Source organism: Arvicola amphibius, chromosome 9 (genome assembly GCF_903992535.2).
Source record: "Arvicola amphibius chromosome 9, mArvAmp1.2, whole genome shotgun sequence".
NCBI classification, from domain to species: domain Eukaryota; kingdom Metazoa; phylum Chordata; class Mammalia; order Rodentia; family Cricetidae; genus Arvicola; species Arvicola amphibius.
In genome coordinates this window covers 11,573,797-11,592,172 of record NC_052055.2, presented here as the reverse complement: position 1 = coordinate 11,592,172, position 18,376 = coordinate 11,573,797, and the positions used below count along the sequence as shown (strand labels likewise).

General features: G+C 35.3%; 1 protein-coding gene across 3 annotated transcripts in view; it reads left to right on the top strand.

Annotated features, from left to right (window-relative positions):
* The window catches only part of Csmd3 (CUB and Sushi multiple domains 3), a 976,820-nt gene that overhangs the window by 390,344 nt on the left and 568,100 nt on the right, over positions 1-18,376 (top strand). For all 3 annotated transcript variants that reach the window (XM_038342099.2, XM_038342098.2, XM_042055667.1), the window contains one exon: positions 2,181-2,305. In XM_038342099.2, the coding sequence (XP_038198027.1) occupies positions 2,181-2,305 (125 nt within the window). The remainder of the gene's footprint in view (positions 1-2,180; positions 2,306-18,376) is intronic.

Sequence of the window (18,376 nt, the reverse complement as noted above, 5' to 3'; positions counted from 1 at the left end):
TTCACATGTGCTTTGTTCAATTGATTCAAAAAGGGGCCTTTGTTCTCCTGGTGGCTGCCATCCCCTATGGCTCATATACCCTTTCTGCCTTTTGCGGCATTTCCCTGAGCTCTTGATGGGGAGATGTTATGGAGCCCTCCAAATAATACTCTCTGCATCTTGTCTGGATGTAAGTCTGTATTTTTCCCCGTGTGTTTCAATTCAAAGAAGTATCTCTGTGATGACCAGTTAAAGCACTGAAGTATGAGTATAGCAAATATCATTAAGAATTATTTATACCAGTAATCTTGGTTTTACCCCATATCTCTGGGCTGTCTAGTCTCTCTCTGGTTTTAGTTGCCCAAGAATGGTCAGGTATGGGTTCTCTTTCATGGAGTGGACTTTGGGCCAAATCAGACATTGGTTGACAATTCTTACAATTTCTGTGCAACAATTTGCCTAGCGTATAATGCAAGAAGAGCAGATTGTAGGTCAAAGGTTTATGACCGGGTTGGTGTCCACATTTCTTAGCCTGCAAAGTACCTTCTCTGCACCAAACAAATTAGAACATAGGAATGTGGGCTTCATGTAGGCACCAGTTCAACTTCATGTTCAATGACTTGTGTGTGTGTCATCCATGGCAATGCCCCCCATAAATTTTGGAAAGCAACCCCTTATCTTAACAACAGCCTGGAATGTTTGTGGATTTGGCAGGTGGACCTGCTTGGCCAACAACTCAATTAAATACAAACTGGTTCTTCCACTGGAAGTCTCAGTTGGCTAATAAGAAATGGCCAGGTGAGACTCAGTAATGCTATTACTGGGAGTCCTCATTAGGATTACCTTAATAGATTCCAGGAAAACTCCACTGCACTAGGTTTTAATATCATCACCAAATGCTCATCCAATTCTAGGCATTTCTGCCCATATTCTCCTATTCCATCATATCTTCCCCCAACATGGTCCCCACTCCCATCCCACCCATCTTCAGTTTGCCCGTAATATATATTATTAACCCCTCCCGTAGAGATTGATGCATTCTTCCTAAAGCCCCTCATGTTGCCTAATGTCTCTGGGTCTGTGGATTGTGTCTTGGTTATCATATACTCCAAAGTTATTATCCCCTTTTTAGTGAATACACACCATGTTTATCTTTCTGGGTCTGGCTTACTTCACTCAAAATGATTTATTTCTAGTTTTATCCATTTTTATACAAATTCCATGGCATCATTTTTAACAACTGAATAATAGTTCACTGTGTAAATATACCATAGTTTCTTATCTATTCTTCTCTTGAGAAAGATCTGATAAAAAAAAAGTTTCTAGATATTATGATTAAAGCTACAGAAATGTTTGAACAAGTGCCCTTATGGTAGGATAACCTTCTCTGGGTATATACCCAAAAGTATTAAAACTGGGTCTTGAGGTAGATTGATTCCCAAGTTTCTGAGGAACTTCCTTATTGATATCGGTAATGATTATATAATTTCCTCTCTCACCAGCAAGACTGAGTGATCCTCTTGTTCCACATCCCCACTGCAATGAACTATCATTTTTGTTATTGATCTTAACCACTATGACAGGTCTAGATGGAATCTCAAAATAGTTTTCATTTGCAACTCAATGATGGCTGAGTATATTGAACATTCCTTGAAGTGTGTCTCAGTCATTTGTGATTGCTTTATTGAGAATTCTCTGTGCACCATTTTCAGCTTCTGTGACAACCTCTGTCATTGAATGGAGCACATTTAACTTACCAATAAACACGGACTATATATTTCAAAAATACAATTTTAAATGTATTTGCAAACACAAGTTGATATTCAACGACATGTAAAAACACCTATATGTGTTGTTCTCCATAAAGAAATATTGTCGGTTGTAGGAATGAAAATTCAGAATTCAGTTTAGAATGTCCAGTATTTATTCACATTTACCATCCACTTAGAGAAGCAAATTTATTAATAGTATTTGAACTTGATGCTGGCCTTAAATTTCTATAATCCTTGGCACTGACATATCTATCTATTAAAGATTTTCTTACTTTTACTTTTAATACATAATTATATAAGTTGTATTTTCCATTAATTTTTGTGCCTTGTGGTACACGTTTGACTTATTGAATCAAGTCAATAGATGTAGATCTCGTCCATCACATTCTGTTTGTCTAAATATAAAGACATTTCTTTTTTCATTTGCAGCCTTGGATCCACCGTGCAGTTCTCCTGTGATGAAGACTATGTTCTACAGGGAGCAAAAAGCATCACTTGTCAACGAATAGCAGAAGTTTTTGCTGCTTGGAGTGATCACAGACCTGTTTGTAAAGGTAAAGAAAAGCATTATAGTAAAATATTCTCTGATGATACTGTGATACTTACGTTTGTTTTCATAGGCCAACAATGAAGATAAAATATTGAAATATATTCTTAGAATAATCATTTACTCAGTGTGTTTTAACATTTTAGAGAAGTTGTAAACCACTGTGTTTTCTAATCTAAAGATTATTCAACCTAACAATCATAAATATCACAACTGAATCAGAAAGCATGCAATATCAACCTTTAGAAATTGTCTTTCGTCTTTACAAATACTTCATCAATTTTCCTGTGGGGGTAGTGAAAATGAAGATTTGGTAAGTGAAAATCCCACCTTCATATGCAGAACTTTTCATTTTACCTGCCCATAGTGGTGGGAGGTAGCACTGAGATGAAGTTCAAGTTTATTGAAATTACACTAAAATCAAATAATGATGGCTTTCAATTTCTGTTTTGCCTGTTAACATAGATATTTTCTCATTCTCTCTCCACATGAATACAGATCTCAGTCCTTTGAGTGTGTATGCATGTGTGTGTACGTGTGTATGTGTTAGTGTAAGATCTTTGTCCTCACTCAATCTCAAGAATTTCTCAACAAATATATTTCCAGAGAAATGAAAGGTGGTACTTCTTTATTCACCTTTATCAAAGTGTGATTGAAATGAAATTGCTGGCGTTATAAATTATTTGTTTGAGCTGGGCGGTGGTGGCGCACGCCTTTAATCCCAGCACTTGGGAGGCAGAGGCAGACGGATCTTTGTGAGTTCGAGGCCAGCCTGATCTACAAGAGCTAGTTCCAGGACAGGCTCCAAAGCCACAGAGAAACTCTGTCTCGAAAAGCCAAAAAAACAAAAAACAAAAAAAACAAACAAAATAAATTATTTGTTTGGAATTAGATAAAGTTTTAGTTTATATACGTATGAATAATCTGACTCATGATAATTCTGTCTATGAAATATATACTATTAAAAAACACTTGAAGGAAAACTGAAGTTTTAACTCTAGAAAACAAAGTGGGCTGATCCTAAAGTATTCACACTAGACTACCTCATTTACTTCTCATGTGAACTCAAATGTACTATATATGCTTATTTAATTTGTTTTGTGGTACTAGTGAACTTTTCATGGTGTAAAACAATACATGATTATTAGACATAGTGTTAGGTCACAGTATGCATACCATAATCTTACGACATTGAAAGTAGTGTGCTAATATAATTAGACATAAACATAAATGTTTGCAAGAATCATGCCACTAGGATTGGGTGTATTCATCAATAGCAAGTACCTAAGTTCATACATCTATGATATATGCTACTTCTCAAACTCAAATGCTAGTCCCTATGTTTTAAGAGAGCATCAAAATAACTATGATTTCATTGAAGACAATGTCTGAATGTTATTACACAATGTTATCTCTTTTTTAGTTTCTATATTGCTGCACAGTCTTCCCACCTTCTGACTGCCTCTTTGCCATCTGGTCTACTTGTTCCTTTTTCTCTTTTAAAAACCTGACTGCTAACTCTGAAAATTTGTTCTTCCCACTCTTCACCCCTCCTGCTTTTGTCCCAGCTCCCATACCCACTTCACCTCCTCAAAGAAAATTCTTATACAATTATTCAATATTTCATCATTGTAATATTTAATTTTGAGACAAGGTCTTGCTATATATCCGTGACTGGCTTGCAACTTATTTCCACCAGGATGGACTCTCAATAATACAGTGATCCCTACCTTTGTCTCCAAATTCATTGGTTATGAGTGTCTGGCGGTATTCACCACTGTGTACCCTTATTCTTTCTGAACTTTATTAGGTTGCATTTGTGAATTTACCTTTCGCATGTCTATTGTTTGTTCCTGTGCCTATTGTTATTTTTTCATGATGATTTGTCTGCATGTTTAGTATATCAATAGTCAAGATATTTTAGATCTCTTGAGGAGCCTTTTTACAGTTGCCACACCCAGGAGATTCTTCTCAGAAAAGCGGAGGAAGATGTCAGAATAGAGAGGGGCATATGTACTAGGTACTATAAAGGGAAAAGTTATTTCGGCATTGGCTAGATATAGGAGGAGGGTGCAGTAAGAAAGCATTAAAATGATGTTCAAGTGTGTATGAATAGAACGATCTTGTGCTGTTAATAAATATGAAAGAGCTGAAAATGAAGCTATGTGGGAGGGAATCCACAGTTACTACAACATTGTCACCATTATTTTTAACATTTCCTATGTGCCAGGCATTATGCTAACAACTGCATATACTTTGTCTCATTTACTTCTCAAAAAACAAATTGAGGGAAACATCGCCATCTCCATTTTAGAAAGAAAAAGCATAAGGCATAGAGTGATGCAGCTTTCCAAAACTTAAAGGACTGCAACATTTTATAGAAAAAATATTCTCATAAGATGGGGAAGAGATGCCAGATTTCACAGCATCAAAAAGGCACACAGAGAAAAATATAAAACCCAAGTGATGCACACTGTACTCCCTTGGCAATGGCAACCTAGACTGAGAAATTCACAGGATCACTGGAAGATTTTTGGTCCTGGTCCCATATAAATTTCCTCTTAACATCTTTAAGTTAAAGTCTTAAAAGATGGTGTGTAACACTAAAGGTCCATTGTTAGTACAATGAAGAGGATGAAATTTAAGAGCAAGAGTTAAATACAGCTAGGTATGTCAACGTGTATCCATCTTCCAAGCATTTAGGAGGTAGAAGTAGGGAACCAGGAATTCAAAATCATTGCAACCAGCTTGAGAGATCTAAGTCAGTGTGAGCCATATGAGATACGCTGTATCAAAACAGCCATTAAATCACAGGAAACTAACTATATAAAATAGTGGATTAATTTTTTAAAAAATCTACTCTATTGTGTTTAGTCTTATATAGAACACCAGCACTCATATATACATGCATCATACAGACACACACACACACACACACATTCATGCTTTTGTATACACAGAATATTGTTTTGAAAATACACATACACCAATGACACAAAGAAAGCATATTTTTCCAGCTTTTACTCATAAGACATGTTTAATATACTTGTGAAACAAATACTAGATAATGTGTCATGGCATTTGTTTCATCTGTGTCCTGGTCTGGCCCACTCTCAAGTAGCTCTAAAAAAGTTATCATGGTTTTTGTGTTAAATATTTTGTGTATTCTAATGCTTCCTAATTCCTTATATACATTTTCATGACAAAAATTAATGTTAAGAATATGATTTATTACAGAAAATGAGATTAATGTTAACATGGGAACAAACAGATACAAGGAGTTCTAGTCAAATTATGGAGTTTAAGATCTATATAAAGAAAAACTGAGATAATAAGCCTTTTGTTATTCAAGACTTTCATTTTTATAAGACTGGATGAATCATGTCTTTGATTGAAGAACGTTCTAAGGCAGAAATAATGTTTTACAGTTTTGTTATTTCTTTCAAAAATGCTACAGTTCTCTACTGATTGCCATGTCCAGAAATATTTTTTTAAATGTTAATGTTGTTTCTTTTGCATTCTAGCATGCATCCTGTTGTCATGTCTATTTGTAGAAACATTCATTCTACAACTGTCAGCTGGGATATAAAAACACTGTATGTTCAAGAGTCATAAACTGTTACAATTCCATACAGAGACATTATTTCTCTAGAACTCAACCATGTCTACAAAGGTTCATTTGCTATTGCTCACGAGGTGCACATATGTATGGCTTATCAGACATGCATTGCTACTAGAAATCACTTGCTGTGGTTCTGGAAAAAAGTAATGGAGGGAACCTGCTGACATAGTAATTGAAGTTTTAAAATGACTATCCACTGTGAGCCTGAACAAAGAATAGCACTTGGGTCTCATGGGTGCTTGGAAAGAATAAATATGTCTTTGTTCACAAAAGTGCTGTCAATTCCAGTATCAGTGTATGGTGTCTTTGAGAAATCATTAATATGGTGTTCAACCTTTCATAAATTATCTTTCTATTAACTTACTAATGTATTATTATATTTTTCATTCAATGCTCAGCGTGTGTAGTTATGGTAAATGAAATGATATATATGATAGAGCATCTGAATTTGATATTAGTTTACATTAATCCACAAATCATACACACGAATGTAGGAAGTATGTGGTAGACTCTGTAAAGAGGACAGGGGAGATTGTTTGCAATTTCTGGTGAGAAAGATAATCTTGCTGTAAATTATCATACATATTAAATGGGAACAAAGCACTGTGAGTGTGATTTTAATATGAGGAGTATACCATGATTCACCGCACATTGTGAATGGCAGATCCAGGGAAGAGATAGAGACTGCTTAGGCTTTATCGTTTCCTAATAGGAAAAGAGTAAAAAGAGCCAGGTGTCTGCCTAATCCCATAATGACTCCCTCAATTAAGATATCTCTCTCCTTGCTCTCCCTTTCTGTCCTTCCCCCATCTTGGCCAACCAGTTCCCTCAAGTACTCCTTCCTCTGCCCCTTCTCCCCTCCTTTCCCCTTTGGCCTTCCCTTCCCCCAACCCCATGCTCCAGATTTCCTCAGATTTTTGTCTATTTCTCCTTCCCGGGGGGGGGGGGGGAATCCATGTATGTTTCTCTTAGGGTTTTCCTTGCTAGCTAGCTTCTCCGAGGTGGTAGACTCTAGGCTGGTTATCCTTTAAGTCTAATAGCCACTTATGAGTGAGAATATGCCATCTAGTCTTTCTGGGTCTGGGTTACCTCAGTCAGAATGGGGTTTTCTAGTTCCATCCATTTGCATCAAATTTCAAGATGTCATTGTATTTTACTGCTGAGTGGTACAACATTGTGTAAATATACCATATTTTCTTTATCCATTCTTTGGTTGAGGTGTATCTAGGTTGTTTTCAGAGTCTGGCTATTATTACAAATAATGTTTCTATGAATATAGTTGAGCAAACATCCTTATAGAATGATTGATCATCCTATGAGTATATTCTCAAAAGTGGTATTACAGGGTCTTGAGGTAGACTGATTCCCAATTTTCTAAGAATCCACCATTCTGATTTTCAAAGTGGCTATGTAAGTTGGCACTTCTCACAAGCATGAATCCACCAATAACCCTAATCAATTATGGAGATTAAGGGTACTTGAACTGGCCTTACTCTGTAGTCAGGTTGCTGACTATCTTAAATGTCATCATAGAACCTTCATCCAGCAGCTGATGGAACCAGATGCAGAGATCCACAGGGCAACACTGGGCTGAGCTCCCAAAGTCCAGTTGAGGAGAGGGAGGAGCAATAAATAATATAATTGCTATTGCAGTCTTCTGAGTCTTCTGATTCTGTTTCAGTTCTTGGCATACATAGACAATAAAACATTTTAAAAGTGTGATAAACTATATACCTATTTAACTGTTATCAAAAATATTATACTGTTCATTAGTATTGTAGCATATGGCTTAGCTTATTTTTTAAGTTAGGCAAAAATGGGCTTTTATTTTATCCTAAACTTCTTCTTTATGCTGATCAACAATAATTTCTATTACATGAATCTTTTACAATTCATTTGTCACAAACTTACGACTTCATATTACAGTAAATATAATAAGTTTTGTGTTTTTACTTACTACCAACTTATATTTATACTGGGTTTTCAATAGATATCATCAAAATATTAATGTTATAATATGAACTTTGAATGTGCTGTTAATACTTATAGATTTGAAAATTGTTAAGTGATATATATATATTTTTTAATTTGGCAGGTAATTTCATGTATGTGTCTACATAATTCCATCCTCCTCTCCAGGCTCAAGCTATTCCCATGTCTGCCCACTCTATTTAAAATCCATATCCTCTTATATTTTAATTATTGTTACATGCACATGTACATATATGTAAATTTAAAAGTAAAACCTATTGATTCGCTTTATTATTACTGTGTGTGTGTGTGTGTGTGTGTGTGTGTGTGTTTGCGATCCCCAGTTGTATTGGATAACTTTCAGTGATCTAGTCTCTGAAGAGGACCAAGTGTCCCTCTTTGGAGCCAGTTATTGCTTTTTGCTCTTCCTCCAGGAGAGGCACTTTTCTGAGATTCCCCCATCAGGTTGGCTTGTCAACTGATGATAGAACTGTTGAGATCGTGTTTAGGAGTGGCCCTGTTATTCACCGAAGACACTGGCTTGCAGCAGAATACCAGCTGTCTGATCTCACCTTCTTTCCATCTCCTCCTCGTGAATGCTCCATAAGCCCTTGTGATAGGGGTTAGAAAGGACTTCTTATATCACGTTAGCTCTGAGCATGCCTAGTTTAATTTTTCTCAGAATTCTGGTCAGTTTTAAATTATAATATTCTCTGTCAACTTCACAAAGAAGGCTATTTCATAAGAAAAATAATCTCCATTGTGTACAAAATTGATATTAATATGGATTCTAGGAGAACTGAGATAAGAAAACAATATTTTTAAAAAATCTTTATTTTCAGCTATTTATTTTACATCCCAACCTCTGCCATTTCCCCATCCTCTCCTCCTAGTCCCTCTCCCCCATCTCCCCTACTCTCTCAATCCCCTGCTCTTCTGTCTCCACCCAGGAAAAGGCAGGTTTTTATGAGTATTAATAAAACATGGCATATCTAATTGCTGGAAGATATGTCCAGCCCCATGTATTAAGTGTATGCAAGGTGACCCAATATGAGAAGTAGGTTTTCAAAAGCCTGTATAAGTGACAGAGACAGTCCCTACTCCCACTATTAGGAATCTTATAGGAAGACCAAGCTACACAACTCTAATATAATCGCAAAGTGCCTAGGTTAGTCTTACACAGGCTCCCTGGTTCTTTGTTCTGTCTCTTGCGACCCTCTGAGCTCAGATTAGTTTACTGTGTGAAGTTTCCCCTGATGTACTTGACCCCTCTGTCTCTTACACTCCATTTTCCACTACCACCACAGAATTCCTGAACTCTTCCTAATGCTTGACTACTTCCACTGGGTGCTGAATGACATCTGTCTAATGATAGTTGGACCATAACCCCGTGCCAGACTTCAGCGCCAAAATGCCTCCTACCCTGCAGCAATTACCATCATCATTCTTGCCCTCTGTGCTGCCCCAACCTGATTGCTCACGTTCCCATTTCCACCTGCCCTCAGTCTATTAATGAAATCTTTTCTCTTTTCCTTTCCAAGGGATATGTGGGTTTCCACCCAAAAACTCTCCTTGTGGACCTATTCTTTCTGGGTCTGTGGGTTATACCACACTTACTCTTTATTTTATAGTTAGTATATACTTATGAGTGAGTGCATGCCATGTTTGTCTTTCTTGAAATAGGTTACAATATTTGGAGTGATTTTTTTCCTAATTCCATCCATTTGCCTAAAAATATTATGGTGTCATTGTTTTTACAGATGAGTAATACTCCATTGTGTAAATGTACCACAGTTTCTTTATTCACTTGTCAGTGGAAAGACATCTAGGTTGTTTTGAGGTTCTGGCTATTATAAATAAAGTTGCTATGAACACGGTTGAGTAAGTGTCCTTGTGTTGTGACTGAGCATCCTTTGGATATATGCCCAAGAACAGTATAGCTGGATCTTATGTAGGCTGATGCCTAGTTTTCTGAGGAACCACCACACTGATGTTCAAAGTTTCTGTACATGTTTGTACTCCCACCAGCCGTGGAGGAGTTCTCCTCTTGCTTGACGTCCTTTCCAGCATGAGCTGTCACTTGTGCTTTGGATCTGACATTCGTTTTGATTAGTCATTCTGACAGGTGTAAGATGGAATCTCAGAGTCATTTCGGTTTGCGTTTCTCAGATGGCTAAGTATGTTGAACATCTCTATAAGTGTTTCTCAGTCATTTGGGATTCTTCTGTTGAGAGTTCTCTGTTTAAACCTGCACCCCATTCTTTTTTTTTTTTTTAATTTTTTTTTTATTTTTTTTATATTTAAAAATTTCCATCTCCTTCCCTCCTCCTCCCCCCTCCCTCCCCTCCTTCTCCCCCTTCTCTCCCCTCCTTCTCCCCCTTCCCTCCCCTCCCCTCCACCCATACCTCCCCTCCCTCCCTCTCAAGGCCAAGGAGCCATCAGGGTTCCCCACTCTATGCTAAGACCAAGGTCCTCCCAACTCCCCCCAGGTCCATTCTTTAATTGTATTATTTGGTTTGTTGCTATTTAGTTTTTAAGTTCTTTATATAGTTTTGAAATCAGCCCTCTCTTGGATGTGGGGCTACTGAATATTTTTTTCCATTCTGTAGGCTGCCATTTTGTCCTATTGACAGTGTTCTTTGCCTTACAGAAATTTTCCAGTTTCATTGGATACCATTTCTTAATTGTTGATATTAATGCCTGTGCTATGGGTATTCTGCTCAGAAAGTTCTTGAAAATCTGTTCAAGATAAATTCTCACCTTCTCTTCTATTAGGTTCAGTGTATCGGAATTAATGTTGAAGTCTTTGATCTGCGTGGACTTGAGTTTTGTGAAGGGTGATAACTAGGAATCAATTTGTATTCTTCTACATGCCAACATCCAACTAGAACAGTGCTATTTGTTTTAGATTCTTTCTTTTTTCCCCATTGTATAATTTTGGCTTCCTTGTCAAAAATCCAGTTTATGTCTGGGTCTTTGAGTAGGTTTCAATGATTCACATATCTGTGTTTGAGCCAATACCATGCAGTTTGTGCTACTGTGGCTCTGTATTAGAGTTTAAAAGCAGGGATGGTGAAAGCTCTGGAAGTATTATTGTACAGGATTATTTTAGATACCCCTTTTTTGGTTTGTTTTTCTCTTTGAAGTTGAGTATTATTCTTTCAAATTGTGTATGAATTGTGTTTGGATATTCATGGGGATTGTATTGACTCTGTGGATTGTTTCTGGTAAGATAGTCATTTTTACTATGCTGGTCCTACTGATCCATGATAATGGGAGATCTTTTTATCTTCTGATAGCTCCTTCAATTTCTTTCTTAAAAGAATTGAAGTTCTTGTCATACACATCTTTCACTTGCATGGTTAAAGTTACATCAAGATTCTTTATATTATTTAAGGCTATTGTAAGGGTGTTTTTTCTTTGATTTCTTTTTCAACCCACTTATTGTCTGTATATAGAAGGGTTACTGATTATTTTAACATGACAGAACTTAGGAAGGTAGAGAAAGCTAAATGGCATTCTGGGAGAAAGGAGACAGAGTGACAGAGAAACCATAGAGCCCTGCCAGAGTGAGAAGCCAGAATTTTAGCCTGTAAACCACAGCCATGTGACGATACACAGATTAATAGAAATGGGTTAAACTAATATGTAAGCATTAGTCAATAAGAAGTTATAAGTAATGGGCCAAGCAGTGATTTAACTAATACAGTTTCTGTGTGAATATTTTGGGGCTAGGCAGCTGGGAACGAACTAGCAGCCTAGTTTATAATACTTTTGTTTGTAGTGTGTCTATGATATCATTCAGAATGCTGTAGCAGAGCATATTTTATTTCTCATGTTTGGTAAGGGAATGTTATTATTTAACAAGAACTGAGAGACAATAACTTTACTATATTTTTGATCACCTAAAAAGATGGAAGAATTCAGGATATGAAATGAGCCTTTCATTAATTAGGTTTATCTTTGTTTTAATACAAATAGTTTTAGAGTTCTTTATGTTTTGAACAAAACAGATAAAATAGGACACTGTGTATTTTCTAAGATGTATATAGTACTTTGCATAATTACATGCATATTACATGCACAAGGGTAAATTTATAATAATAAAGAATGAAATTTAAATTTAACAAACTACATTTAATTTTTATTGATTTTATTTATTACCTCTTGGGGATTCTCTGTGCATTAAGGAATGGGGCATGTTCTGGTATTAACTCTAATCTACAGTTTTTGTGACAGTACGTACAGAATAAGTATTCAAACAACTTGCAATTTCTGGTATATGGTAAACACGGTAACTGATACTTGAATACATGAATGAATCTTTTCTCTAACCACTGTACTACGTACAATACATTAAACACAGACTAGAAATGAACAAATCAAGCCCTTGAGTAATTTGCAATCTTACTGAAAGTACAGTACATTCAGAGTGAAACAATGGGAGAACATCTGTAACACAAGTAAGGCATGATTACATTGTCAATATCTAAAATATAAAGACATGTAATAACAAACAAAACCAGAATTACTCTATTAACCTTTCAAATATAAATTCAATTGGATATGAAAATAACATTTTGCCACTTCATCTCTTTGTTACTACTGTATATTCCCTTATTTTGAAAACAATGATTTTAGCAACATTGAAATTTATGTACTAATTAATTCTAATTAAGAGTAGGTAAAATATGTGTTTTCATTTTTATGGTGTGGATTAGAATTAGATTAATTAGAAAGAGACAGTAACAGAAAGTTTTAAATTATCACATATCATGAAAGGGAATTCAAAGCAAGCAAAAAACCCCTTTGACTATAGAAAAGGATCAGCAATGAATCAAGAAGAGAGTGAAAGACAGGCATATTGATTAAGAAAGGGAAATATGTCAACGCAAAAGAAAAGATCTTATGTATTGTTGGTCACAAGGTTAGAGGGAGAGATGGATGATGGACGATATGCCTGCCAAAGGCCTGTATGCTGCTATGGCATGAGTGTGAAATCCCTTCACAGCTTCAAGTGTTCCAGTATATGATCCTTAGAGAATAACGTCATTTGGGGAGGCAGAATCTTTCGGACTCGGAACGTAGTTGTAAGACTTAGGGTTGTACTGATGGACCTTTATGCTCCTGATATCATGCCCCAAAGACTATATCTATTGGCCATGTTTCCCTGCTATGATGGATTTAGTGCATATAAACCAAATGTGTTTCTATCTTTCAGTAGCTTCTTTCTGGCAGTTGGTTGCATAACATAAAAATAAGCACTATATGGGTATGTTTGAAAGTTAGGTTTTTAGCTTGGTACAAAAATCTAATTTTCTTTGCTTCTTGACACAAAAGGTATTATTATAGTTGAATAAATTGAGAAACTTCAAATTTTTGAAATTTTTAATTGATAATAAGTACTGATTGAGCACATGTTTTGGAGCACATCAACCATGGAGCTCCATCACAAGCATATACTTATATTCTATGTCACCACTACACACAAGTGCAGTAGTATTTGACTGAAAATGTAGAAATAATTGACTCAGGAGGAAGCACTAGACTGACTCTGAAAGGTCTATTTAATTGTGATTTATGAGGAGGCAAATAGAGGACAAGAAGAAAATAACATAAAGAAGGAGTAATATTTGTAAAAACATAAACTCTCAGACCCAGTGTGGTTCTCTAAAAACAATTTTGATCATTGTCAGTATAAATGTTGACGATTTTTGATGAGTTCATGGGAATATCCTTTTGTAGATATAGCCTTATATTATTGAGAATTTTTAATATATTGAGTTGCTTGAGCTTTTACAATTTTTGGATATTATACCTTTATTTCATGGTTTGCAAATATTTTCTCTCATTCCATTTTACCTTTCTTTTTATATCCACTCAATAGAACTATTTGATTGATTGTATTTTTGTTGTTGTGTGTAAGAAATAATTTCTGAGCATTACATCAGAACTCTTTTCCTTTGATTTTCTTGATTTTACAGTTTCTTATTGTTCTAATCATTTTTGTTCCTTTTTTCTCATATTGAAATTAAATTTTTGTGCAATATATTCTGATTATGATTTCCCTTCATTCATCTCCTAAGAGTTTCCTCATGCTTCCTCCTATCCAAATCTACAGTTTTTCTGACTCTCTAGAAATCAAACACCATGCAAAAAATAATAATATAATAAATATAATAAAATAATCAAAACACAAAAAAGATGTATAGATACTTAGGGTTACAATAATTTTGATGAGTATATAGTATCCTTTCCTATCTCTTGTGATTATTTTTGGTTCTGAGAATATTTCATGAGATATTAAAATGAATCTACTAGCTTGCATCTTGGATTTCTTTTCATGGAATATATTTTTCCATTCTTTTACCCAGATGTGATATTATCCTGTACATTAAGTTGTGTTTCTTGGATGAATCAGAAGAATGGATCCTGTTTTAAAACCCAATCTGTTAGTCTGTGCCTTTTTACTGGGGAATTAAGAACATTAATATTGAGAGTTATCAATAAGTAGTATTTGTCGACTTCAGAGTTTGGTTTGTAATCTCAGGTTTTATTGGCCTCATTAGATTTATTACTCTAAAATTATTTATTCCTTTTGTTTTGTGTCTGATTAATCTTGTGAGGTGGAAGTATTTCTTCTAGCACCTTCTGTTAGGTAGATTTGTAAATATATAATGCATAAAATTTAATTTTTGAGGAATTCCTTTCTTCTCTAGCTATTATGATTTAATTTTTTTCAGGGTATAGTATTCTGGACTGGCATCTGTAATTTCTTAGAGTTTATAGAACATGTATCTATGCCCTTCAGGCTTTCAGATTTTATATAAAAAATTAAGGTGTTATTATAATCATTCTTCTTTTATATCTTATTTTGTCATTTGCCCTTATAGTTCTTTATTTTCTTTCTATGTTAAGTACATTTGGGTGTTTTGCTTATGTTACAATGGAAATTTCTTTTCTGAACTAATCTATTAGGTACTCTGCCGCTTCTTGTAACTTGATAAGGAAGTTCTTTAGGTCAAGGAAATTTTCTTTTGTGATTTTTTTGAAATATTTTTGTGCCTTAAACCTGAGTTTCTTCTCTTCATCTTATCCAATTACTTGCAGATTTGGTCTTTTCATAGTGTTGTGGTTTCTCTAGATGTTTTGTGCTCTAGTATCTTTTTTGATTTAATATTTATTTGCGTGAGATATCCATTCTAATTTCAATGCCTGAGATTCTGTCTTCTCTTACTTGCTATCTGGTAATAAGACCTATCTCTAAGACTTCTGTTGGAAGTCTTTTTAATTTTTTTTAGTTTTTTTCTAAGTTGGGATTTTATTTGTTGTTTCTAATTCCATTTTCATGTCTTGAACTTTTGTCTTCATTTCAATTGCCCACTTGTTTGTATTTTCATGAATTATATTAGTGGTTTTATTCACATCCTCTTTAAGGACCTTGAACATTTCCAAAATAGTTACTTTGCAGTCCTTGTCTTGTGCTTCAGATATATTTCATTTCTCATGGTACACTGTTGTAGCATTGCTGGACTTTAGTGGAGACATATTGTCCTTACCAACTGTTAGTGCATGTATCTAAGCATCTAGGTTTGAATGATTGTAACCCTAAAACTTGATATCTGTTCTTGTCTTGATTGGGTGAGTGTTCCATCGTTTGTTTCCTGTTCTCTGTTTTTTAGGAGAATGTTGTGTCTGTGGGTTTCCCTGTAGGGAATGCCTCTGAGACACTTCCAGGTGTGTCCAACTGGGGTCCAATATAAAATGTGTTTACAGATATGGGAGGTGAAGCTTAGAAATGGGAATGTATTAGTAATAAGGGCTGTCAGGAAGGAGCATAGGTAGGAAGAAATATATTTTTGATGCCAGAAATTGCATAGACTCCCTTGGAATGTTGGTAGCGAAGAAGGAGAAGCTGTATCAGGTAGTCCTTCGACAAATGTGGACTAGAACTCAAGGGTTGGAACTGGAAGACAGTGAGAGACCTGGTTTTCTACTTTATTCTGACTTGAATGGCTGCCAAGTTAGTCATTAGGGTATGTCTCCCAGAGTTGTTGACTGAGGCAAAGGAATGAGATGTAGAAGAAGGTTTGTAGGAGATCATGGTTTTTCTTCAGTGTGTGTGTGTGTGTGTGGTGTGTGTGTGTGTGTGTGTGTTGTGTGCATCTGTTTGTGTATGCACATACACACCAATAAGGATATGTAGAAAATGGACCTTACACGGGCTGAATGTAGCTTAAATGAATATAGTGAACTTATAAACAGTAGGTAAAAGTTTAAAATAAATATTTAATAGCTAATACATGATTGAGTAATTTCACAACTTGGTATAAAATCCTTAGTAGATGAACCTAGTAAACTGAAGATATATTTGCCAATCCTACGTTTATTGTCAAATAACTCATAATAGTTGCTAAGTTGAATTATACTAAATATCCACAGTACTTAAACAGATGAAATTATTGTTATATATACATCTTAGAATATTATTTAGCATTAAGAAAGGAAATTTTGTAATTTGTAACAACATGAATTAACTTGGAATTCATCCTGCTAAATTAAAATAAGCCCATTTATTAAGAGAAAGCACTGTAAAATCACTTAGATGTGGCATCTAAAAAGTTATCGCAAAGACCAGATGGTGAGTGTACAAACCATAAATCCCAGACTTGGGAGGCAGAGGCAGGAAGACCTCTGTGAGTTTGAAGCCAGGTTGGTCTACAAAGCTAGTGCCAGGACAGGTTCCAAAGCTACACAGAGAATCCCTTTCTCAAAAAAGAAAGAAAGGAAGGAAGGAAGAAAGATAAAAGATCATCTCAGATAAACAGAGAGCAGAACAATGATTGTACAATGCTCAGTATTAGGAAGCATGAGAAGATTTTGTTAAAACATGATGAATATGTTGGAGGTGTATTTTGCAGTATGATGACAGTAATTCTCAACACTGTGTTGTATAGGAGGAGGGCCCTCTTGTTTGTCCCGGCCACCCAGAACCAAAATACCACACAGAATTTATATGAATTAAGTCACTGCTTGGCCTATTAGCTCTAACTTCTTATTGGTTAACTCTTACATTTTAATTTAACCCATTTCTATTAATCTGTATATCACCATGAGGTCATGGCCAACCAGCAAGTTCTAGCAGGTCTATCTCTGGCAGTGGATCCATGGTCATCTCTCTCTGTCTCTTCTTCCCAGCATTCCATTTATTTCCCCTGCCTAGCTTTGTTTTCCTATAGCTCTGCTATAGGCCCAAAGCAGTTCCTTTATTAACCAATGAAACAACACATAGACAGAAAGACCTCCTATACCATTTCTCCTTTTCTGTTTAAACAAAAAGGAAAGTCTTTAACTTTAACACAGTAAAATTACATAAAACAAAGAAGTATCAAACAGATTACGGTTACAATACTATATTTACTTATCTTTTATCATAACTGGGGAACACTGTAATTAGAACTATAAGTTCTTCAACTCCATCCAAAGACTCCAGAAAGATATACTATTTCTTAAGTTAATAGGAAGTGCATTGTAAGAAACTTCCAAAACTCTAGAATTGACAGAAAACATCCTTCCTGGAGAGTTACCCACAGTTCTTCTGTACTGTTGGAATATCCATCTTCAGCCTACAGGCCCATAGTATCCAGCTGGTTTTTTCATGAAGCAGGAAATTTCAAAGATAGTATGGTCACTTTCTTTGTATCCTGCAGAATGTCTTGCAGACTGTTCCATGAATCAGGACCCCGAGGGTCATCTCACCTTTAGGCAAGTTTAGCAGTAATTTCTCTGTGGGTCCTGCATGTCAGGTGATGTAGTCCAGGCAAGAGCAGTTCCTTGCCCAAATGGCTAACAAACTCTTCCATGTCCATCTTCCTCCTGGTGCTGCCAGGAGCAGACGTGTCTCATTGTCATGAAAAGTCCTAAGTTACTAAATAATTAAATGCCATATTCTGAAGGCGTCTGAAAGATTGAAGAGTACCTATCCTCTGAAATACATTTCTGGACATCTAAAAAAATCTAACTAATATGAGCATAATCTTGACTTTATAGATGAGTATCTATCAACTTATATTTCTTAATTATACATTACATTTTAAATGAACTACACAGTCACAACATGTTAATCAAGAGCAGAAATATATATACACAGTATAACAAAATTGACCTAAAATTGTATCAATAAAGCAATATTCATACCAATGCAAAGTATTCATCTCTATAGCATATAAATATGATGGTACAATGCTCAATATTAGGAAGCATGAGAAGATCTTGTTTAAAACATGATGGATATGTTTAGAGGTGTATTTTACAGTATGATGACAGTAATTGTCAATACTGCATTGTATACTTAAAATTATTGATAAAAAGCATTTTAAATGTCACTACACAGTGAACTAAATGATCTTGGTAATGCTTATGCTAATTAATGCATATATATAACATACAGTAAACACTATTTTATGTTTTATATACACATTAATA